Source organism: Condylura cristata, unplaced genomic scaffold, assembly GCF_000260355.1.
Source record: "Condylura cristata isolate star-nosed mole 26May11 unplaced genomic scaffold, ConCri1.0 scaffold00018, whole genome shotgun sequence".
NCBI lineage: Eukaryota > Metazoa > Chordata > Mammalia > Eulipotyphla > Talpidae > Condylura > Condylura cristata.
In genome coordinates, this window is record NW_004567119.1 from 7,253,829 (window position 1) to 7,278,029 (window position 24,201).

The 24,201-nt window shown below is 50.4% G+C and overlaps 1 protein-coding gene across 3 annotated transcripts in view; it reads left to right on the plus strand.

Annotated features, from left to right (window-relative positions):
• The first annotated feature begins 101 nt into the window (after positions 1-101).
• SMAD1 (SMAD family member 1) overlaps positions 102-24,201 on the plus strand; it is a 52,217-nt gene continuing 28,117 nt past the window's right edge. The window contains exons 1-2 of one of the 3 annotated variants that reach the window (XM_012726934.1): positions 102-118; positions 23,612-24,198. In XM_012726934.1, coding sequence (XP_012582388.1) covers positions 23,799-24,198 — 400 coding nt within the window. In that variant the 5' untranslated portion in view covers positions 102-118; positions 23,612-23,798. Of the gene's footprint in view, positions 119-16,546; positions 16,564-22,489; positions 22,960-23,611; positions 24,199-24,201 lie in introns of those variants that run through there. The other 2 variants (XM_012726935.1, XM_004685304.2) reach the window with 2 other exon arrangements.

Here is a 24,201-nt window from a genome sequence, read left to right on the forward strand (position 1 = left end):
GGTCGCTGCCGGTGGCGGTAACGCGCCCTCCTGCAGGGCCACCGCGGAACCCTGCCCTCCGCCCGCCTGGGCTTTCCGGCTTGTCCGTAATGACCACCTCGCGTTTGATTGGAGCTAGGTGAGCTGTCCTGGAACCTCCAGGAAGAGGGCGCCGGGAGACCCGGGATCCCTGCCCAGGGTTTTCACTTGGTGCAGAGATTCCGTGTCAGGGTCTCTGCTGAGGGCCAGGCAGGCCCAGGGGGCTGCGCTGATGAAGTGCGCGCCCCTGCGCCCCCCCCCCCGCCCCCATTTGTAGTTACTTGATATTTCTGTACAGGTGTTGCACTATTTGTGTGGGGCAGCGATTCGCAGGAAACTGGAACCAGGGTGGGGAGAGACGGTTTTCTGGAGGTGGGGATGTCCAGCCTCTGGAGGAACCAGACCGGATCGAGTTTCTTCTGAAGGGAGGGATTTGTCCTTGATTTAGTTTTGACCCCTCCAACCATAGGTATGTAACCAAATACAGTCTCCCTTTCCCAGCACCGTTTGGCCTCACACCCTGGAAGAGCTCATGACCTTTGCTTTTTAGAGAAATGCCTGATTTTTAGGCAATTCACATGTTCACCTCTTCTTACACTTGGTATTTCAGTAATTTTTTTTTTCCTACTAAGGTCTTGAAAGCATGAAGAGGAAGTAAGTCCCATTTTCCAAATACAAATATTGGTTCAAAACGAAATGTCAGTGTGGCATTCTGGTTTCTACTGATTCTGAGCTAAAGATAAAATTTAATAACTCGCTGGATTGGAAAAAGAACAATCTTGTGTGTAATTAAACGGAGTATCTTGAAGCTTCAGCCGCCTACATAATCAAGGCCAAGTTGTGTGTGTATAAAAAACCTCATTTGTGTAGTCTTACAAGGCTAATGGAGGCATCACCGAGGCTTTATAAATAATGTAAGTTGTGTATAATGTAGAGCCTCCAGAGACGGCAGAGAAAGCATCATTACCAGCCTTTTCAACCTGCCTGAGATCTTAAATTGATTTACAGCACTGAACTGGTGCAAAATGATACATCAGGATGACATGGGGTCAGCCTGTAAAAGTCTATGATGTCAGCCTGTTAGTTCAGTCATCATAATTAAACCATAGTACAGGGCAGCTAAGCAGGAGTCTGGCGTTTTCTTCAGCTCTGGGTGGTACGTGGATTCTGTTTATAGTGGAAAGGCCGCACTGGCCACAAGGCTGGTGCTTCTGACTGGAGGAGGCTGACAGAGCTCGAGCCTCGGAAACCCTTGAGACGAGGGAGGGTGCCCAGCATGCAAGCCTGAGGGGCTCCTGTTAGGTCACGGAGGCCCGGTCTGACCTGTGTCCTGAATCGTTTTCTTGGGAGCTTGAATTTGGCCTTGGGGACCTTCTGAAATATCAGAGGACCACATACTGCTTATCTCTGGTCCTTTTATTAGCGCGGAGGTGCACTGTATTGATGTATCAGCTGACATGTTATTTCTTTAGTCTAGAACTTAACTCGTCACAGTTACCAGGTCTGCTCGGGAAACAAAGAGGTTTGACTTGAACGTAGAAATAACTCAGGAAACGAACACCCTTGCTTTGCGCTTAAATTTCTGGCAACTCTTATGCAGTGTAGGGGTCACATAGGGCTGTGCTTTAAATTTAAATTAGAAAAAAATTGATCTCAGTAGCCCGGCCACAGACCAGTGCTCAGTCGCCACGTGTGGCCAGTGGCTGCCATGTTGGGCAGTTCCGCTCTCTAACCTGCCCATCACCCCGGAAGCCTCTGTTGCCGGGGGTTGCTCGAAGCCCTCCGCTCCCCTCCTCTTTTCCTACCCAGCAGGGCAGGCAGCTTCTCCTCCGCTGCTTACCTCCACCTGTGAGCCCGCAGGGTCGAAGAGAAAGATACCGGGTTTGCTGTGACCAGTGGCTCCTGGAGTGAACTTACGTTTGGAAGAAACCCTTGAAGCTGCTGGGATGACGTGAATTTTCTGTGGGTCATGTTTATCTGTTGGTGTCACGTATCTTCTTTGACTTAAGAGCTGCGTGTCAGAGAAGTCATTATGGCTGTTTTTTTCTGAGTTGTGACTGGGAGCTTGTTTTCAAACTCCCATCTCACTTCAGCCTCACCACTGCCCAAGCTCTGTTGCCGTCACCTGTCACAGGTAAAGAAACTGAGTTCAGGTGGCTCCGTCATTTCCCACAGGCCACGTAACCAGTGAGTGATTTTGATTTATAATCTCAGCTGGGAAATGGACATGGCAGTCAGCCTGACTCTCAGGCCTCATCTTATTTAGACTCTTAGTTTTTTATCTACAGCATCTGAATCATTGCTGTGCTGAGTTGCACTATTCCAGTATGGACATACTGGACATGCATGGCCTTTGCCCTTTTTTGGAAGCCCTTACACTCATTTGTCCTCTCGCGCGCTTTTCTAGACTATTTTCTCTTCTTTTCCTCTTTTAAGTGCTTAGGGAGGAAGTATACTCTGAATACATGTTTCAGCAGAAAATAATGGGAAGAATAAATCTGACATAAAAGCAATGCATTTCGAAGCCAGATTAGTTTTACCTCTGCTATTCTGCGTAATTCCTACCTCTTTCCCTGACACTTTAACTGCATCTTTGGAAGCTGGTGGTACTGCCGAGGAAGATTCTCGTAGATTAATTCTTTTTTTTTTAAAGATTTATTTATTTGTGCATACAGAACTGGGGTATAGGCCAGAGATTCAGGAGCGGCGAGAGGCTTCACCAGAGACAGAGTGGGGAACAGAACAGGCAGATCCACGAAGTACACTGCTGAGGGGAGCAGCGGGCGGGTCAGGAGAGGTCTGCCACACCATGTGGTCACCTCCGGGGCAGGCGGGAATCGAACTCATGCAGAAGCGGCTTTAGATTCTCAGTGCTGTGCTTTAACCCGCTGCGCCACCAGGGAGGGCCGATTAATTCTTTTTACTCATCACAATTAATCTGCTCTTAGCTGTTAAACACGGCACCTTGAGATACCAGTAGTAACTTGTATGGACTTCGAGGTCCTTGGAATTTCCCCCCATACTTAATGTCTGCGTTGGGGTCATTTTCCACTTTAGTCATTCTTCTCATTTGGGAGAGGGTGCGAGGGGCGAGGGGCTACTTAGGGCCTGATGAAGCTGGGCCTCTCTGTTTCTCCCCACTCCCAGCCTCCTGTGCAGAGATGTGTCTGTGCCCTGGGAGCGCTGCGGACACGCGGGCAGACCCCAGCGGCACGAGAGTTCAGGTGGAGGACACCCACGGCTGCCTCTGCCTTGCCACGCCACCGTGCTCTGTCGCTTCCTTTACAGCGATAGAGACATTCAGGGCTCAGCTCTGCTCAAAGGTTCCACTGCAGCTGGTCTACAGGACCTCCAGAGTGGCGGGAAGCGGGAGCGCCAGAGCCAGGCTCTCTCGGTGGCCAGGTCCTTAGTGTGGGCTTTCTGCATGCCCAGCAGGTGCTGAGGCCCTGACCCCAGCGAATCTGGTGTAACCTGGGGAAGGCAGCAAAGAAGGACGTTCGGCGTATCTATGCCCCTTTGTCCCTAGCGTTGTTCCAGCTGAGTGTAAGCCAAGTCTGACGTCCCCAGAGGTGTTTTTTTACAGATATTTTTTCCATTTTAGATGGTGAAGGAAAGCCTTATGTCTAATTTAGTCAATAGGACTTTACCAGAAAATGGGAGATCCAGCATTGTACAAAGTTCAAATTAGGCTGTTCTGCTTTCCAAATCTATCTTGACTCTCAAAGACAAATCACATTTGTAATTACCAGCTGAAGTTGGAAGTATTTAGGGAAGAAGCTTGGGGCTGCTGGGGAGAGAATTGGAAAGGGGAAGAAGGATAATTTAAATATGGAAAGGTAGATTTGCTATTAACATCATCAAGTGTCTTTCAGGCGGTGAAATGTTCCCTATAATGCTAAGTCTGCATGTGACTTTTCTTTTTGTTTATAAAACTCACTACTACCAGTTTATTTTGAAGGGTATATTTTAGGGACAGCCGGAAGAAAGTGGGTACTCAGGGCAAAGTGTGGGAGAGAGAGGGCTCCCGGCCCCCACCTGTCTGTCCCCTTCCTCCAGCTCTTCACTTTCTTCATCCACCTGGAGGCTCTAGTTTTAGTTTTGGGCACCAGAATTAGTGTGTGTGTGGGGGGGGGGGAGGAGGGGCTTTGATTATAACTAGGGGCATTTCCTTTTTGCCCCAAACTGAAATCCCTTGACTCTTATCCCCCTTTTACCATTGGCTGGTAGTGCAAATGTCCATTGGCTGGTAGTGCAAATGTTCAGGCCACGCCAGTCCTCTGTCGTCTGATTTGCAGCAAAAAGATACCAAGTGTTTTTAACACTTATTCTGGAATAACTTCTTTAGAAACCAATAAGCTAAGCTAAGCAGCATGGATGTGGCTACTTAAAACCTAAATGAGAGCCTGCCTTTTGACGAAACTATTAAGATGGTGTCAGCTTTAGAATCGACGCTTTAGAACTACTAGACCTGCAGATAAAAACACACTTTTTCACCGACTTGCAGAAATGGGCAGTAATCTGTGGAAGGTTCATTTTCACAAGGGCAACTGTCTTTTAGAGGGGAAAAGCCCCATCTTGCTAAGTTTCAGGTGCATCATTGAGAAGCAGCAAGTCTGTTCCCAAGCTGTTCGGCTCCGGTGACAACAGCAGTTTTAGGAAGGGCTTGGGGGCTGCAGAGTCTGAGCAGTTCAACATCTCTGAAATTTCGGTTATAAGTTAAGATCAGAACTTTATAAAATAAAGCATCAAACTTTTGAAAATAAAGCATCAAACCCTGGAAAAGTTGGGAGAGTTTGCATCTCATGACTCTTCGAAATCTCTTCTCCGTCCTCTTCTACTGTTCAGAGTAGGAGTTTTCTTTCTTTCTAAGAACCCAGGTTTCCTTGTGCTGGATTGGGGTCTTATCTGATTTTCTTGATAAGCGTGAACTTAACAGAAGAGACACTTACATACACAAGGAAGTTATACGCCTACATGGTTTTGAGCTTAGAACGTAAAGAAACATTCACAGCGTCTGGTTAGGAAGAGGAGATAGGTCTAGCTATTGATTAAGAAATGTATTTAGACACATAATTTTTAATGTTTTATTTGTAATGCTTTCCTGCAGTCTCAGGTAGGGTACAGTTGCTCAAGATATTCATCCGTTTTCCTCTCCTTGCCTATTTTTGTGGTTTCTTTGTGGGCCTTTGCAAAGTGGAAGTATTGTAGACCTGCATAGTTTTTTTCTTCAGTGTCAGCCACCACAAGAAAAAAAAGATAATACTCAAAATTATCTTTTGAGTCTTATAATTAGGTCTTAAATTAAGTCAGTATTTAGTTAGATAGTGCAAGATCTGTTGTTCATTTAGATTGAAAGAAAAACATGCCTTCTCAATAAAAAAGTAAATCTTATTAGGTATGCCCTTATTTGATGATTTGATGCAATACTATAAGAAGTACATATGTCCTTCATGCTGTGAATATTTACAAGCTCTGAGTGGTACAGTCAGTAGTGAGAAGCCACACAAAAGTGGCAAATGCAGTGGAGACACCAGGAGTTGTTGCAAGGAGTGAGAACACGGCGGTGGTGAGGAGGAGTGAATGCTTTGCTGCCTTGGTGCAGGCCAGGGAGGCTGGAGCCGCGCCGTCCTGCAGAACTTTCCACAGTCGAGGAAATGTGCTGTGTGGCCACTGCCCCACGCCACGGCCCCTGGTCGTCAGGCACTTACAGCGTGGAAGAGGAGGAAGACATTTTTCATTACCTAACGTTTGGGGCCACGTGTGGCTCTCGCGGGCAGGAGGCTGGTGGCTGCTCTCCCCAGTCACAGTGGGTGTTCCGGCTGGCAGGGCAGGAGGTGGGCTCTGAAGGGTTGGGGGGTTAGAATGTGAGGACCCAAGCGCCAGAATGAGGGAGCACTGGTGATTTGAACCTGGAGTTGGCAAGAGGGTAGAGCCTGTATGCGGCTGAGCACCCTGACGGAGGTAGCTACAAGTGGAGAGAGAGGTTTGTGAGCAAGAAAGACACAGTGCTTACCTGGCTACAGCATGATGGGAAGGTCAGAGTTTATCTTCACATTTGCAGCCAGGGTGCCTGAGACCTCAGCGAAGCGGCACTGGAAAGAACCAGCTGTGGCAGGAAGGAAGGCGGAGGAGCAGAGCTGACCGCTGAGCTGGACGCAGGCTGTCAGTGCGGAGCATCGCGGCAGGCTGGAGCGGAGGGGCTTGTATCCAGAGCCCCAGCTGTCTCGGCTGAAGTGACAGTCTCCCGAGAGCCAGGGAGAGAGCGAGGACAAACTGGTGGGTCGAAGCTTCCACCAGTTTGGAATGATCACGTGGGAGAGGCATGATGGAGGAAAACGACAGGAGACGGAGGAAAGGTGTGGGGCGGAGATGCAGGGTGACCACGAGGCCGGGGGAAAAGATTGCGGAAGCGGATTTGGAGGGCCCTGGGGGAAGGAGGAAAAGTCGGGCTAACAGGTGACTTAGCTGAGGTAAAGAAACGAGAAATCGATTCTTCTGTTCGGGGACTTCTGTTTCAAAATACATGACGCCTCTTCATATGCCGGGGTGGGGGGACAGAAGGCAACGGCGAGAGCCAGCCGCCATAATGCTGCTGGAATCGGGCGCCCAGGGCCGGGGAGAGAGTGGTCTAAGGGAGGAGCCCCGGCCAGCGTTAGTCAGGAGAGCAGCGGGCAGCACAGTGCAGCGGCTGAGCTGGTGGGGGTGGGGGAGGGCTACCCGCAATGGCCTGCCATGTTTAGGAGAAACAGGGAAGTTCCAAAGCATCACTGCAGGTCGAGAGCTGGGGAGTCTGGGCGGTGAATCCGGTGACAGGCTGGGGGAGTCTGGGCACCTCTGATGTGACTGTCCAGCAGCCTAAGTAACGGGCACTTTCAAATGTAACGGTGCTTAGCAGTACCGCAGGGAGAAATGTCAGTCGCACCTGTTCTGGCAAAAAGGTGGTTAAGAGATGAGAGTCAGCTTACTCTGGTGTGCATCCAGACCTGCCTGCTCGCTTTGGGGGACTTCTGGAAAGCTGCTCTTTACTTTCCCACATCACTGTTCCTCATCCGATAAGCAGAGGTAACGGCCAGGTTTCCCAGTCACGGGCTAGATGAGTTAGGAGTCCATGTTCCATCTCGTCTGCGGGTGCTCAGGTAAGACATGTTTTGTGTACACCTGGGGAAAACTCAGTTAAGTGTGACATACGGTTGTGTGTAGATTTCCTGGTGTCAGGGATGTTAAGTGCAGGAAAGGGGGTGCCGCTGACAGTGAAGTTCAGAACACTTAGGGCTGAGCACAGGACTGGTATGAGATTAGCCTTGAGGACGTGTTAAGTGTTAGCTGTTTCTGAAGATCAATGTGATTTTCAAGTCTAGAATGTTAATGAGAGCAGCATAGAATCCAGTCTAGATAAGGGGTCACAGGTCATAAGTAGTCTAATGGACTGAACAGGTTAGCTGGCGATGGAATCCTGGTAAGGAACGCTGAAATATCAAGTTTGGGAATTAGTGATGAACTAGTGCTCTGACAATTCGAGATAAAGGTTTTTAAGTGTAATGATTGAACTGAGAAGAAAGCCCTCTAACGATTCAGAGAAGGTGTTTAAATGGCCCGGAGCCTTGAAAAATCAGTGTTGTGAATTTATCTGTGGCTTCTCCTGGTGGGATGTTCCCTGGTGTCTGTCCCTCCTCCTGCCCACCGCCTGTTAGAGCAGCAGAAAGCGTCTGGCCGGGCTTTTGTCACAGGGCCAGGGCCAGTGCTCATGACTGAGCCCTGTCCCTTGCTTTGTGCCTGAGCAACAGGGGTGGGGTGGAGGGGTGAGGGGTGAGGCAGCAACAGCCAGAGAGAGCCCCTCTAAACAAGGCTGCAAAGGCAGGCAGCAGGCAGCAGGGCTTTATGGGCTTTGATGTGACCAACCAGCTTCTTGGGCCACCAATTTGCAAAGTTCAGCCTTGTCAGGAATTTTCAAAATCATAGGAAATACCACCCCTCTAGAAAGACTGGCCCGAGACAGCTCCGGGCCGTTCACAAACACGTGGGACACGAGCCGGAAGCTGCGCAGCACCCAGTGGGGGGGGGCACTGGGGACCTGGGGACCACGGGCGCCTTCACTTTACTGTGTGCCCTCTGGGCAGGACCCATCTGGGAAATCTGGGCTTTTCTATGGGAGGAAAACAAGCCCAAGTTGCCCACCAGCCCCAGAGGCCGCCACATGAGCTGGAGTTGTAGGCACAGGCCCGTCCCTTGAAAGGACCCACTGCTCTCGGGCCGGACTTTGCCTCATCACACTGCAGGTCAGTCCAGGGACTGGATGGAGGAGCCCAGAGACACGCAGCACGCCTCTCTCCCCTGCCTGGAGTGCAGTATTGGGTTTTATCGATACTGCATTAGTTGGTGCAGTTCCTGTATTATTCATACGTGACTGTAAGACACAGTGACGGCCTCGCAATGTCTTGCTTATCGAGCTGGGCTAGTTCGTGAGGTCTTAAAATGCTGTGAGGAAAGTCCACATGGTTAAAGCTTCTTATAAAGGGGGTCTCGAGAGGGTATGGCAGAGTCTGGCTTCCGCTTTTAATTTCTCAGATTTTCTCTCAACGATGATAGTTAAGATGAGTCCTGGGTGTTAAAGGTTTGTCACATGTGAGGGGGCGATCTGCTCGGCTTTGGGGGACTCCTCCCCCCACCAGCAGGTAACCGAGTTCCGACCCAGCTGTGGACAGAATTTGTCAGCATCTTCTGCCTTTTAAATGATCTTACCGTCGTCTTTCTTTTCAGTCGATCTGTAAATGCTGCAAATCTGGGGGGGAGAAGAGGCTTTTCTGTCTTGTGTACAGACTCCCCCGGGGCCGGTGTGGGTGTCCGGGCTCTCTCCAGCCCTGCTCCTCGGACTCATACGCCGAGCTCGGGAGGATGCACGCCGGAGACGGGGTCCGTCGCGTGGCCAAAGGCTGAAGCTTCCCATGGACAGCGCTGGGCCTGTGCCTACGGCCCTGCAGCCCTGCCGAGGCGCAACGGCGGCCGACTGCGTGTTCGCCTGCTGGTCCGGTGCAGCTTCCCGCCCTGCTTTGGCCAGTGCGGGCTCTGCAGTCCGGCTTGATTCATCACGGCCTCCACTTCCCCTGTGTTCACATTCATGTGCGTGGGCCTTGTGTTTTTTTGCTTTTTCCAGACTTAGGGGAAGGTTTGCTTGGTTTTGAATCTTGTTCTGTTAACGGTGACAACATGAACATGATCATTTCAGCGACGGGCACCCATGCTGGATTGTAGCCATTACTTGCCGGTAAATCTTGAAGTTTTGCCTTAGCCAAGGGAGCACCAAGATGTTGCTCTGTATCCCTGTCAAGAGGGCTTCTGCTTGTTTGTTTTGTTTTCTTCTGAAAAAAAAAAAAAAAAAAAAAGACTTTGTAACAAATCCTTTTGGCAGCCATGAGCTCAAAAATGAGCATCCATGTTTAATGGAAAATTAAATACTGAATTTCCACTTGTAAAGATAGTTGATAACGGATGAGTCATGTGCGAAAACTGTTGACATTTGCTCCTCTCTCTGAGGGAGGGCGTAGAGCAGCTCTGGAGGTGTGCTTGAAGGTGTGCTTGGCCCATCACGAAACCCATCTTCCCCAGGTCAGGTTGCCTGCTACGCGGGTTGCAGGGCCGGGTTTTCTGCACACCTGTGAAACCTGACTTGACCGTGGTCACTATGTCACAACACAAGCCCTGAGCAGATAATGAAATGATACCAGGTTAGCAGTGGGGTCACGATAATGGGCCCAGCTGGAAAACAAATTAGTTCCAGTAATAGGTTTGGACTTTTTTTTTTTCCATCCAATTCATAGAATAAAGGAGAATTCTGGGAGGCCTGGTATTATCGTGGTAAGAAGAAAAAAATTACTTGTGAAAAGAAGGACATCATACATGCTGAAGGCCAGCATTTTGGTAAAAAGAGTAGTCTCGCTAAAATACAGTGCTTAACGGACAAAAACCCCTCCTGCCCCCCGCTGTGGTGCGTGTGTATGTGATAATTGCATTTGAACAAATAGCCCTGTCCGCTGGTCAGAACTGAACCTGTAGCCGTAAAATTGCACCGAACCGTTGTGTCCCCTTCATCCAACCACAGGAATCGGTTCCACGTGGACCCCACCCCGACGCCCTCCGCGCTCGGGGGCCGTGTTTTAGGGGCGAGATGCCTGTGTGGGAGATGGGGTCTTGCTGCCCAGAGGAGGTGACGGGGAGAGGACGTCCCCGAGTGCGGCGCGTCATCCATCGTCTGCGCGCGAAGGTTCTCGCTCTCGCCGGGACATCAGGATCAAGGGGCTGGAGGGAGACAGCGAGGTTGGCGGAGCTCTTGCTTCTACCAGTGCTGATTCTTTTGGCAAGTTTTTGAGCCTCTGCCTATCTGTGTTTACACTTGGGTAGACTTCAGCCCGGCATCCGGACGGGATGCAGTTAGGCAGCAGGATAAGGCGTCAGCGCTGGGCTTGTGCTGAGGAGCCGGCCCGCCTGCTGCTCGCATCCAGCTTTCCGTTGAATACCTTTTGCTATAGTTACCCTGTGAACGTGACACGGAGGTCCTTGAGGGTAAGTGGACCGTGTCCTTAGGGCTCCCTGTTGGCCCCGCTGCTCTCTGCTCGTCTGACAGTCACGTGGACCTCGGCCCCCTCGGAATGCCTGCCCCCCCACCCCCGCCACGGTAACCCACTCCTGGGGCGCAGTAGGGAGATGCCAGAAAGCGCCTCAGGAGGGGTGCTGTTGGCCTGGGACACGGGAGGTCGTGGGCACGTGAGGGTTTTTGGTGTGATGTTCACGGTCCCATGCCTGGGACCGTGACCTGTGGCAGATTGTTGGGGGTGTGCTGGAGCACCCCGCGTGATTCCTGGCAGAGGTGCTCTGACTTCCTGTTTCATTCCGGGGAGCCCCTGCGTGCTTCCCCTTTCTTTCCTGGAGGCGAAAGGAAGTAGGAAGAAAGAGCATGAGTGTCTGACATCTTTCCCTTCTCTCAAAGGCATCGGCAGTGGCCGAATGGAGCCGCAGGGGCAGGTGCTTACATCACCGGGGAGAAGGTGGCACTCATCTGGCAACATCTGGAGAAATCCCTGGCTGTCATGACTGGGAGCGTTTCTCCCAGCATTGGACCAGGGGGTCCAGGGATGCCACGAAGCAGCCCGGGCCCAGAGGGTGACAAGCTCTGTATAGCGGCTGGAAAGGGGGTTCCCTGGCAGGATAACCAGACCCAGACCGGCCCTGCTCACCCCTCCCCCGCCAGGAGTGCCCTTCTTGCCTTAGCCTGTACAGAGAGTCGTCACTGCCTGCTGTGCACGAGCCATTAACATGCATATTTGAATATTCTACCTGTGGTAAGGTGACACCTGAGAGAAATCCGTACTTAAATCTTTCCCATCACTACAGTTACTTGTTTCAAAAAGTATGGCCTCCAGGAAAACTGTGAGTGAGTAATTTCTGCCCTGTTTTATATTTTGAGTCTAGGGCCTTAAGAATGATCAGTGGATTGTAAAGCAGGGGTTTGCTTGTCGTGTTCCACTGACTCATCAGGGAAGAACAGCAAGCGTCGAGCTCATACCCGAGCCTGCGGTGAAGCATCGCGCCAGTGTCCCTGTGAGCTGTTGAATCACTGCTCATAACTTCCCACCCTTATCTCTGGCTCCTTAGATTAACCTGAATTTTATTTTGACGTTATCCCCCTGATAAAATGCTCAGCGTTTCCATTATTTTAGGAACGTGGGAAGGTAGTAAGAGCTGCGGAGTCCAAGTTGGGAAGGAACTGGAGGGAGGAAGGCGAAGCCGCCAGCACCTCCTCCCTTGCGGCCACCTCTGCCGTGTCCGTGCCCAGGAGGAGCGGTGAGGGCCGGGGCGGCTTTGGCCTGCGCCCCTCGTTTGTCGTCTCCAAGGCCGTCCTCGTGCGCAGCGTTCCCGTGAGGACCGAGAGAGTGAATAGGGTCCCAGTGCTTCGGTCAGCGCTTGGTGCTCTCTGGTGATGGTGGCGCTTGGCGGTGGTGATTGCTGGTGGGGGTGACGGTGGGGGGCTGGTGGTGCTGGTGGTGCTGACAGGGTGACTCTGGAGCCCTCTGAATACGTTGCCGGGCTGAACACCGATGGAGCCCACAGCCGCACTCGGGTGGCCCATAGAACCACCTAGAGGCTTTCTGGCGTGTCCCGACCAGCATGCTTCAGATGTTCTAGGGGGCTGTTCTTGCCCGTAGCCCCAGTTTTCCAAGGATGGAGTGAGTATATGATACAATATTTGCACGTTTTTGTAGCATAACAGCCGTTTCGGTTAACTGCCTGCCATCCACTTACAGGTTTTCCACAGCCCTACCTGAATCTTGAGGTCGGAATCTAAATCTTTAGAATTTACCGTGTCCTCAACATATCTAAAGTATCTGTGTTCATCAGTGCAGAGAAGGAATTAAAAGCCTAATAGACTCCAAAGCCAGGGTCAATCTTGATTGAGGCTCCTTGGGTATCTGCGTCCCTCATGTGGCTGCTTCGCTGCGGGCTGGACCCCCATTGCGCCCAAAGCCAGGGGTACACCGGGCCGCAGCTGTGGCCGGGAGAATGACTGATTGGACGGCCGCGTGGCCCGCCTCACGTGAACAGCCCGCGTGTCCTGCCACCTCGCCCGGCCTGCACACACACGGAGGGACTGCGGGTCCCCCGAAATCGAGTCGCAGCGCTTGGCTTCCCCCGTCCACAGACAGCTTATGTCCACAGTAGCACTGTGTCCAGACAACCAGTGTGCGAACCTTAATGAAACGGGACAAGAGACCAGCAGTGAGCATGGTTGTTGGGGTGCCGGCTGTTGGCGTGCCGGCGCAGCACACTGGCCTGCTGCGGGGTGACCCCGCGCCGTGAAGCTCCTCGACCCGAAGCTCCAGCTTCATCGCCCTCACTCTCTTCATGCTGCACCTTGACAGGCTGGTCAGTGTTACCTAGTCTGTCCCGGGGAACGCCGAGGGGCTGGAGACCTACCGCGCAGGGCCACGCGCCTGGTTTTCAGAGATCCCGTTAGGTCTGTCCACTCCGGTTGGCAAAACGTCGCGTGGGGAGGATTGGACTGCACAACGGGTCTGAACCGGAAGGGTCTGGCGTTAGGGTGCAGGGCTCACGCGCCGCCCGGCCCAGCAAGGGGTCGTCTCAGCAGGGGGCAGCTGGTGCTGCCCATTTGTTCCATCCGTGGAGGCCACGGGGACATTGGCCTTGGGCAGAGTGGAAGGGGGCGGCCCTGGACTGACCTACCTGGAGGTGTAGATTTGGCTGGTTGGGGATGGTGCTGCTGTCAGCTTTGATGTGTAGACCAGACTCGAGACTCGATTCTTTCAAAGAACAGATTTATAGAGCGGAAGAGGGACAGGCCCCCATGGCTCTTGAAGATGCTTGAGTAATACGCAACATTTGGGGGAGGGAGGGAAGGAGAAGATTCCTGCGTTAAAACGACGTTTGGAGGCCGGAGGCCGTTTGAAGTGTCAGAGGAAAGGGGGCCAGAATGGGAAGCTTGCTCTTTTATGCCATTTTGTAAAGTTGTACCTTTTGATCATGTGGCTAAATTGCTTAATAAAAAAAGTATATTCCCTCCCATATTGTATTCACCAGAATTAGGTCACACGCTCCAGCCCTAACGCAGGAATACGTTTCTCTGCAAACCCCAGTTCTTTTCTCTGCAAACCCCAGTTCGTTGATGTTTCATTCTGGCCAGAAGCACTTTCAATTACTTTTCCTTTATGAAAAGATACATGTGACCCCGCCGAGTTTGTATACTCTCTGCTGAAGTCATGTGTTGGAAACCTTTTACCTTGTCATTGACCTTTGTTAGTGGGGTTTTAAAACTGAACACGATCATTGGCTCCGACTGGAAGTGGGGCTCCCCTGCCCCCAGCTCAGCCTGAAGGTAAACGCTTGTTCAGATTTATTTCCTTCCAGGCTTTGAGCGATGCACACGTGTGTACAGTTTTTGTTTCTATTTATGCTTTTTAAATGGGATCATTAAAAAATTATTTAAAAATTTTATTTATGCATACAAGAACTAGGTCGTAGGCCAGAGGTGCAGGGAGTGAGAGGATCACCAGAGACAGAGAGGGGAGCAGAGCCGAGGGGCGCAGTGGGGAGGCAGGAGGGGGCCGCGTCAGCTCCCTGACCAGGGGTCGGCCCTGCTGCAGTGGCTGCCAAGCTTGACAGCGCCGAGACGGTAACCCCTGCGCCACCGGGAGCCCTGTGAGATCATTTTGTGCATCGTGTCTTGCAGCTCTTTTAACAGGACAGACAGCTAGGTCTGGTTTTCTTACCAGTTCGGAAGCCTGTCGGGGGAAGCAGCCTACCCGCAGTCGTCAGACACCTGAGTACTTGGGCCGTGATGGCCGTGGCCGCCTTCTGTGCTTCCCTGAGGACCCGCCTGCCGTGTGGCTAGTGCTGGGCCTGTTTTCTCTCTTAAACCTCTCCCTGTGGGGGCTGGCGGGCCGGGGTCCATTTTCAGACCCTCCTTCCACACTTGCTGTAGAAAGACCCAGCTTTGAAAATCATGGCAGAGGACGCCACTCAGCTCCCCTTGTTAGTCACTTGCAGCCCCCCTGGGTCCTTCACCCCACCCCCAGACTCCGGCTCTGGCCGCTGGCCCCTCTGCTGCTCCGTCCAGGGAGAGGACGTGGCCCCAGTGACCGCTGACCGCCCACCTCAGATACTCCCTCTCGTGGTCTCGTAACGGGTTTTTGTACTTCTAGAATGAAGCAGACTCTGCATCTTTAAGGCTCACTCTTTCAGCAGCCGAGTGTATCTGCCCGTGCCCGTAGCTTCAGGACGAGTTAGAATTTGCCCTCTTGTCCCTGCCGGCCCCACCTGTTACCGTCACTACCCAGGCAGTGGCCTCTCTTCCTGCCGGTCACCTGCCCTTCACCACAGTGTTCATGCTGCTGCCACGTCCATCCTCTGAGTCTGTTTTTCGCCCAGTAAGCCCTAGTGAGTCGACCGGGAAGTCTGAACCGCCCCCGGCCTCGGCTCACTCCCTAGCTTCCCACTGCTCACTCCTCAGTGTCTGCGGGGTCCCACCTCGCCTCTCACTGCTCTGCCCACTCTCGGTTCTGCCAGGGCGGACTCCTTGCTGACCTTGAGCATTTCAGGTGCATTCCCGCGGGCGGGGGTCTCCCCCCCTCAGCTACTCCTCCCTGGCTCCCCGATACTTGATTCAAGTCCCTCGATACTTGATTCATGTCCCTCGGTCGGTCACAAAACGAAACGAGGCCTTTCCTGACACCAGCATGGAGTCTCCTGGAGGCATGGACTTAAAAAAAAAAAAAATGCTGGTTTTGTTTCTTTTGCTCAGTGCTCTGTTCCAATGCTTAGGGTCCAGCTGCAATTAGCCATTAGCTGAATGGCTTGAACTACTGACTTCAGCAGTTATCAGCTTGTTTACATTAGAACTTTCCCCACACAGACAAAAAACGAAAACAAAGTAAATGCAAGCATTAAAATGAGCTTGCTTATTGTGCAGCTGCCTTGTTAATAAAATACGGCCCCCTTTTTCATCAGTTTTCAGATGGGTGGGATCTACTCACATTTAAGCCTCTTAACACCCCAGCAGGGTGGGTGGTGGAAAAGCAAATGGAGGCTCCAGAAGGGTTTTGTTCAAAGAACACCGGAGGGGTGGAGAGCCACCCTCACACCCCCTGTCCCAGGAGCAGGCCTCCCTCCCGCCAAGGAGGGGCTCTTGTTTTCTCATTTAGAAACAGGGAATGACCCCAGCCCTGGAGGGGTTTTACATGAAAGCCTGGGGTCGCCTGCTCTGGTTTCTCCTTCCTCCTCTGCCTTTTGTTGCTCTTTTGAAAATACATAATGTAAATGGTTAACTTTAAAATTCCTGACAATGACAGATCAACAAGTTTTATTTCTCTCACCTGTGGAGGAAGTGGCCTCCACCCAGTTTTACTGAATTAGGAGGGAAGTGATTTTTGCAAGTGATAAAAAGAAATAAAATTCCATGCTCTTCCCAGAGGAGGGGTTCAACAATCGGGAGAATGGGTGAGACCATATGTGGGTTTGTAAAAGGATGTAACTTGTAAAGATGTTTCCTTTGGTGCCTGTGATGGATATGGATGTATTTCCCTTCTAGAGGGTCCTGATTAAATTATTCAGTTAGAGCTGGGCTGAGGATCTAAATATAGGGAGAGGGTGCAGGCTGTCCCACCTGGTCCATGGCAGCTCACCCTGCAGATGGGTGTCTTGTCATAAACAGCACCTGCGACATCAGTGGGAAAGGAGCAGTGTGTTCCAGAAGATGAAATACAGCAGGTTTTTTTTTTTCTTTTAACAAAAGCCACTGTTTTCTCGGCTTCCTTTAGACCATTCCATTTTCCTCTGTGAAAATGGAAATATTTTTTTTTTAGCCTGATCAGTGGCCACTAGTATCTGTCCTGGTTTAAATCAGAGACCTTCCTCTCCCCAGGGTATGGGGACTTGCTGAGCCTCCAGCTCATCAGCAAAATTGAGACCCCGTATGCCATCAAGAGCCTGCTGTGAGAGTCTATGAGATCATGTTTGTGAAAACAGCCAGACTGGCATAAGGTAATAGCTTGATTAAGATAATTTTGTACATTTGCTAATAGTGACTCATTCATAACTTGCCATTTAAGGAAATTCAGCCCATGGAGCATAAAATTGCTACTGAGAGCAGTGACTCATTGAACAGTCAACCTGCCCCTCTCGTAGTTTATAAAGCCGAAGCTTCCATTGCCACTGGCCTTCAGCCTTGCTGGTGCTTGAAGAGTTTTGGGTTGAGGTGAATGCTGATGACTGTTCCCCAGGGGAGGGGAGGAGGACCCAGACTTCTTACAGGCTGCTGGGTACTGAAGGACAGCTTTCTACACCGAGGGAAACAGGGAGGCCGTGGGCCTGAGGGACACGGGGCTACTCGGAGTGGCTCTGTGGACAGGAATAAGCGCCATTTGCTGATGTTGACGATGCAAGAAAACCTTGAAATGCCTTGTAGGCTTCTCTGTGCGAATGGCCACCTAGTGAGACAAGCCAGACCTGACACTTGTTATTCTGGGGGGAAGCTCTGAGCGGCAGAAAAACTGACCCGTGGCCCTGAAAGCAGCCCAGATCTGCCAGGGTAGAAGGGCCGGTCTGTGCAGAGAGGAAGCAGGAGCGTTTGTAGGGAGTTTGTGACACCTCGGAGATGTGTGGAACAGCCTTCCTGGCACACCTCACACAGAGTTCTGCCGTTCGAGGCTTGTGGGAGTGTGGCAGCCATAAATTCCCTGTTTGCTTTTCGTGGAGAGGATGCTATTTGGAGACCAGTGACTGGTAGATCACAGCTTGGAGATAGGTGGGACTCTGGAATTCAGAGCCAACCTGTTACTCCTTTTCTTTTTGATTCCTGAGATTCCTGTTCACTTAACACTCCCTTGAGAGACCACAGCCTTGAGAGACCACAGCATAGCTCTTCCCTGCCTGTGGCCCAGTCACACCTGAAGCTGGAAAAAGGTGCTGTTAAGTGCCTGCCTTTTAAAGGAGATAGTACCTGCATGTTGCATTCCTAAAAATAGGCCTATGCAAACTTAACCTTTCTCCCACCTTCACCACCCCCCTTCCCTAGATTTGGAAAATCAACCTCTCCTGCTTTCAATCACTCATTTAGAAAGTTGCGAAATACTTGCAAGTCATCAAAACAAGGCTTCACCTTTGGAGAAATCTGACTTCGGGGACTTGTGACAGCTGGACCCTGCTGCTGTTTTGGTCTAAGACCAGCAGAATTCGCCCATCCTGTCTACTGTGTCCCCATGGTGCTTTCTTGAGTAGGAATTTCATAGAAATACATTTTCTTCTTCTGGAGGCTCAGTTGAAGTAAGTCGTTTAAGCGGTCCTTTTCACACCTGTGAAAAACACAAAGCGGTTTTATCCACCCTCATTCTTCTTCTAGCATTCCTTCCTCCATTTGGGGGTCAGTGGTAGTTTTATTTTGCTCTCTTTGAACCATTTGACATTGAGAAATGTGGGAAGTCTAGGGCTAAGTCTAGGGCTAACGTCTGGACAGACAGGAAAAAGCAATGCAAACACACCTGACCTGTTTTCTCCCCTGAATCTCATGCCCTAAAACCAAGATCATTCCTACTTGGGACAAATGCAGAAAAGAAGCATCTGAACAGATTATTTGTGGAAACCAGTCACAGGGCATTGTCACTTTGGGGGGTTTTCTGAGACTAAAAAAGCCATTCAAGTTTCTGCTCCAGCAGGGCATCCTTCTGGTACAGCGCATTTCACTCCCCTCAGTCTGCCTGAGGGGACACACCGCCATTTTCCTTAAGGATCTGTAAAGTAAATCATCTTGGCGCCTCTTCTCGGAGCTGTTTACGTTTGGTACCACTTGAATTTGTACGCCGAATCTTCACCGAACACCCAGAAGTTCTTGGAAACTGCAGAAGACGCGTAAGGAAACCTGGTTCTCCTATAATGTTGGTCGGTTGTTGGCTGGGATTTCTTTCTTCTCATCAACATTCTAACACATCAGTGTTGAGCCAGATTATCTGGGACCAGCTGCATTACACTTGGTCCAGGGAACTGTCCACCCCACCCACTGCTCTTGCTCTTTCACAGGGACTGGTCATTGGATGTTTCTGCTTCTGGATATCTGAGGAACGTATTGCTGTGTCCTTCAGCCCTGCTAAGCCAGCAGACGCGCGGGGAAGCCTCTCGTGCTTCTCAGCAATAGATATTTTAAGGTTATCAGAAATGTGCAGGCTCTCATTTCTCAGACTTCTGATAAATTCTATCATCTAGTTATATATATGTACATATATATATATTATGATTTTGTATCTTTACTCAGTGATCACTACCTTTCGGATATGTAACATGTATGAAATTGTCTCATAATTCAGGTATCAAATAGAGTGGTGTGTAGCTCTGAAGCCCACAACTTAATATATTGTCCTACACCTAATTATATTTTAGCCTTAAGGATGGTGGTTTTTCTCCCTCCCATGTGTGAATTCTTCCTCTTACTCTTGCCAGCAGAGCTTGTTGCTATGGGTGATTTAATGACGGGTTGATGGCCCTTCGTGTTCAAAAATATTCACTGGCATTAAATCTCTGACATAGTTTTCTCTGCAGCCTTCACCATTTTGAGCACTTTTCACTCTGTTCTGGAGTGTCTGGTCTTCTGTTCAGCAACAAATTGTATGAGTACCAAGAATTTATTGGGTGGCATAGTCTTATCCTCCTTGGGAATCACAGTCCGATTTGACAGTCCTGCTTTTATGAAGTGTATGCTTGTCTATGCACATAAAGGCAATCAAGTAGATTTTAAGATGTGGTCCATTCAGGAATGATGAAAAGTTACGTTACAGACCCCCAGGCATGTCCACTTTTTGTTGCTTTTTAATTTAGCTGCTCTCAAGTTGGCAAGAGTCCTCGTCAAGCCCTGCACCCTCTGGACAGACGGCACAGGCCTCTGGGTAACACTAGCTACTAGCACCACTTCATGTACAACATCTGTGGGGTGGTTTACACCCACCCACAGGGTGTGTAGTGAGGTATATAGTGGAGGAAGGACCCCTGATGCAACAATTCTGAATTACAGAAATGACAGTTTGCTGATGACTCCCTGAAACCCCTCATAGGTCTTCTCTAGAAACTCAAACCTTACTTTTTCTATGTATTCCCAAGACCATCTGCTAGGGATGTTAAGTCAGGAACTATGCAGTTTATTTAGTTACTTAATTGTTTCAAAAAACTGGATCAAATGTTGTAAGAAAGACAGTTTTTGGAAAGTTGTCTCCTTTCTTTAAATACCTTTTCTAATTGTTGAACAGTTTCAAAGGGAAGTTAATCAATAGCCGGAGCTTCTGGCTTCTCAGTTCTTTTGATCTTTATTCCACGATGTTTTACCATTCAAGTTAAGACAGAGTAATGAACCAATGAATAAGAAGTGGGGGGCGGAGGGGGGGAAGGGAAATGAGTTGCTTGCTTCTTTGAAAATAGACTATTTAGCTTCAGTCAGTCACTTTTTTCGAAATGAAGTAGGAATCTTTGTTTTTTTCTGCTGTCACTTTCGGGGCCTACATTTTGTGTTTATTTTATTGAATAACTTAGTGACTCCCTTAATACTTAATGGGGTCATTTCTTTTGTGTATTCACTGAATTCCATTCCAGCCCAGAACTGTCTGAATCTACAGAGGGTGTTGTCATCTCCTGACCCCCCAATTCTTTGTGAAAGGCACTTGCTTCATGACAGTTGGCTGGAACCCCTCACTCCCCCAGGGAAATTTTCTTTTAAAACTTTGTGGGAATCTGGAGTCTAAAAGGTATTGATCTTGGAGACTGTTTTTTGTTGATACTCACACAATTGGAGACGACATGTGTCTTTGTAAGATGAGGCCAAGATGAAGCAAAGGTCCGTTGTTATTCTACTGACTAATTAGGTCTCCTTCACATAGCCAGCAAGTTATACAGCAATTAAAATATTTAATAACAAATTTTTCTTTTCCTTTTTTTCCCCCTTGAACATTACAGAATTCCAAGTTGTAAAATGAAGTAGCCACATCTGAAGAAGTGTTGTAAGGACGTTTTTCTCACTGACTCCTGGCTCTCCTTCCCACGCCATATGACGGGCTCTAGGTTTAGAACATTGTTTAAACTGCTCTTTCATCACCTCCAAATACCACCACCCTCTCAGCCCAAGGGGATTCATAACTTAAGTTTGGGTGTGACTGGGGTATATGAGTTGATGTTTGTTCTTTTAATTAGCAAATAATTGCCTATGAAGGCATTTTTAAAAATTGGAAACTTAGTTTTTCATTAAAGAATGCTGGAGACGTTTAGAAAAGCAGAACTATTATTAACCTTTCAAACCCAACCACTGTACATATCTGGTAGACTTACTAGTTGCTCAGTTGTACTGCTGTTTTATGTTCAGTTTCAGGTTTTTTCCAAGTTACTACATAGTTTTTAGGAACACATTTTTTTTTAAGGGCCACGTAATGTTCCACTGGGAGGCTTTCACTACAGCTTAAATATCTTCCAATCATTTTCTTCCTACATAATAAGTGATACTCTGATGAAAGTCTTTGTGCAAAAACTTCATCTTTCTAGTTCATGTAGTTCCTTAGGGTACATTAAATATATATAGCTATTATTTTTACGTCATTGTTCATTTCTGTACCTTAGGGTACATTTTAAAAAGTGACGATGCCAGAGTAAAGATCTTGGTATTTTTAAGACTTCTGGGGGTTTCTTTTTCTTTGTCGGTCAGTGTGAAATGTTTGTATTTGGAGAAGAGGGAAGGAAATCTTTGTTTGCTGACTCATGTTTTTATTTTGCACTTGAAACTGATAAGGCCACTTAGCTTTTGACATAAACTAAAGCAGGAAGTACAGAAAGCAGGAAAAAGCAGTGGTCTTGTAAGGCCATCCCAACACTGCCTCCGTGGAGTTCCTGGAGGGGTCTGTGTCCTTGTTTGAATGTCTGAAAACTGCTCAGCTCCACTAGGCAGAAATTAGTCAGCAGCCTGCATTTCGCTTCCTTTATGCACATTTACTTGCCAGTTCACCATCTTGCCAGCCAGCTGAGGAAGGCGCCCCGCCCACTGGCCCCGCAGTGTTTGGAGGCTTTGAGGATTTTGTGCCTGTAAGGAGATGTCTTCCAAAATTGAGAACGACGCACTTTAGCTGTGTTCCCAAACCATCAACCCAATCAGTTGATTTATGTTTGTCCACAAGGTAAGAGGCAGCCACAGTCACACTGCTCCTGAGCAGCTGGGGTCACCTCTGCCCACCTGGAACCTTCTCGTGTCTGCGAGAGCTAGCAGTTTGGAAAAGTGGTTTAAATTGGAGCCAGGTGACGTGGGTTCAAGCCCCGACCCTGCCACATGTAACCGTGTGTGTAACTTGGGGCCAGATGTTTCACTTTCCTGTGTTTTACTTTCTCACCTATGAAATGAAGGAAATGAGTCTTTACTCCAGGAGGTTTCTGTCTGTCTGTCTTTCTGGTCCCCAAGCGTTCTTTATGCACGTGTTAAAGAGTGTCGCGTCACCACCGCTCCTCTCCTGCAGTGTGATCACACTAAATGCCCCTTCTTGAAGCTTGGCAACGCGTCAGATGTGTGTGGGGTAACTGGTGGGAGTCAAAGACCCTTCAGAATCAGCCACAATACGATGCGCCAAAGTTTTCGGCCTTCCTTGTATTTATCATTTGGGGATTTGCAGGGCTTCTTGAATTTGTGGTCAGGCGTCTGTTGTCCATCTTGGACAGTCCCTGGCCAGTATCTGTGGCTTCCGCCTCGGTGGCTGCCTCTCTCTCCTCCATCCCCTCGAGCCGGGGTAGTGTCCAACTGCTGCTAGTCGCTTCAGAGTGAAAGCCCGTCCAGACACCTCCCCAGGCGAGGGCTCCCCAGCCCCTCCCTGCCCTCCTCCTCCTCCTTCAGCCTCTGTCTTGGCGTCCCTGCCGGCTGCTGTTCATGCACAGACATCTGCCCGCGCTTGAGAAGGAAGACGTGAGGGGCTGAGCTCCCTCCGTGCTGGGCCCTTCTCTCCACAGCTTGGCCCTGGAGCCCGGAGTCTCTGCTTGTCCCTTCACACCATACAAACCTGGTCTCCCCCACTCTGCTTTATGTGCTGGCATTTAACTGGTCTCTTGTAGTTACCTGGGATGGGGTGGGCCCAGCCCTGTGACAGCCTTTGTTACCCTCTTCGGTCTGGTCTTTCCCATCCTTTGCATTTTCAGCTGGTGAAGTAACAGAAGGGTTAAAAGGAGACAGCCTGACTCAGGAACCGGGTGCCTTGTGTGTTCCTGGGCTTCCTTCCTTTTGAGTCAGTGGAAAACAGACTTGAAAAAGTAGGAAATAAAGTTTCTACCTGCTTGCCCCATGGCATATAGGCACAAACTTCCTTAATAAGTCCCTAAAATGCCACTACGGTTCTGTCGCAGAAATGCAACTACCTGTTCTTTCAGCGGGAGCAACAGGTGAGCAGCAAACCCCAAGCAGCTGCTAAGACTGTATGTTTATTATTTCCCGTTGCTTTCAGGTTTGGTCAGTGGGGGCTTGCTTTCACATGTATTTTTAGAGCCTACCCATGGAGCTAACTAGAAAGCCTCATGGCGTCTGTTGAGAACGTGGCCCTTTCATCCCCGTCTGAATGGGGACGGGAGCCTTAGCAAGCTGAGGCTGGTGTATTCATTGCATGAGGGGCCGTGTCCCGCAATAGAAGGACTGTCTGAGTGGGCAGCGCTGTGCCCACTCGGGGGCTTAGAACAGGAGAAATGTATTCTCCACAGTTCTCTCTTCCAGATGTGCCCTGACAGCTGCCTGGCCTCCAGGTCCTCCCCTGGCCTTTCCCTGGTGTCCACACACGGGAGGTGCAAAGAAAGGGCGAGTGTGCCCGCACCCTCCCTGTTCTTAGAAGCCACCATGCCTGCCCTGCCCCGCCCCCCCTCCGGACCTCATTGAGCTGACTCACTCTTAGTCACACCAGAGGTCAGGCCTCCGGCTCGGGCTTTAGGGGCAACACTTTTTACCCGTGTCCCGCATCAAGGTCCCTGACCCGCCATCTTGCTGCAGGGGTCGTGGCTTCGCGGCGGAGCTGGCCTTGAACACTTTTCCCCTCCTCCTCCCCAGGTGCTGACTCGGGGTCCCGCTGGAAGCGCTCGGAATGCCCATTTCTGCTGCCCCGGACTTCAGACCCGAGATGCCCGGGGGCACCCTATGCCCGTGAAGTGAACGCCCCGCCGACCTCGCCCCGGCGCCGCCGCCGCCGCCGCCGCCACCGCCTCACCCTCGGGAGGGCAGGACCAGCGCGGCCACCATGAACGTGACCAGTTTATTTTCCTTCACCAGCCCGGCCGTGAAGAGACTTCTGGGGTGGAAGCAGGGCGACGAAGAGGAGAAGTGGGCGGAGAAGGCCGTGGACGCACTGGTGAAGAAGCTGAAGAAGAAGAAGGGCGCCATGGAGGAGCTGGAGAAGGCGCTGAGCTGCCCGGGGCAGCCCAGCAACTGCGTCACCATCCCGCGCTCGCTGGACGGCCGGCTGCAGGTGTCGCACCGGAAGGGGCTGCCGCACGTCATCTACTGCCGCGTGTGGCGCTGGCCTGACCTGCAGAGCCACCACGAACTGAAGCCCCTGGAGTGCTGCGAGTTCCCCTTCGGCTCCAAGCAGAAGGAGGTGTGCATCAACCCCTACCACTACAAGCGGGTGGAGAGCCCGGGTA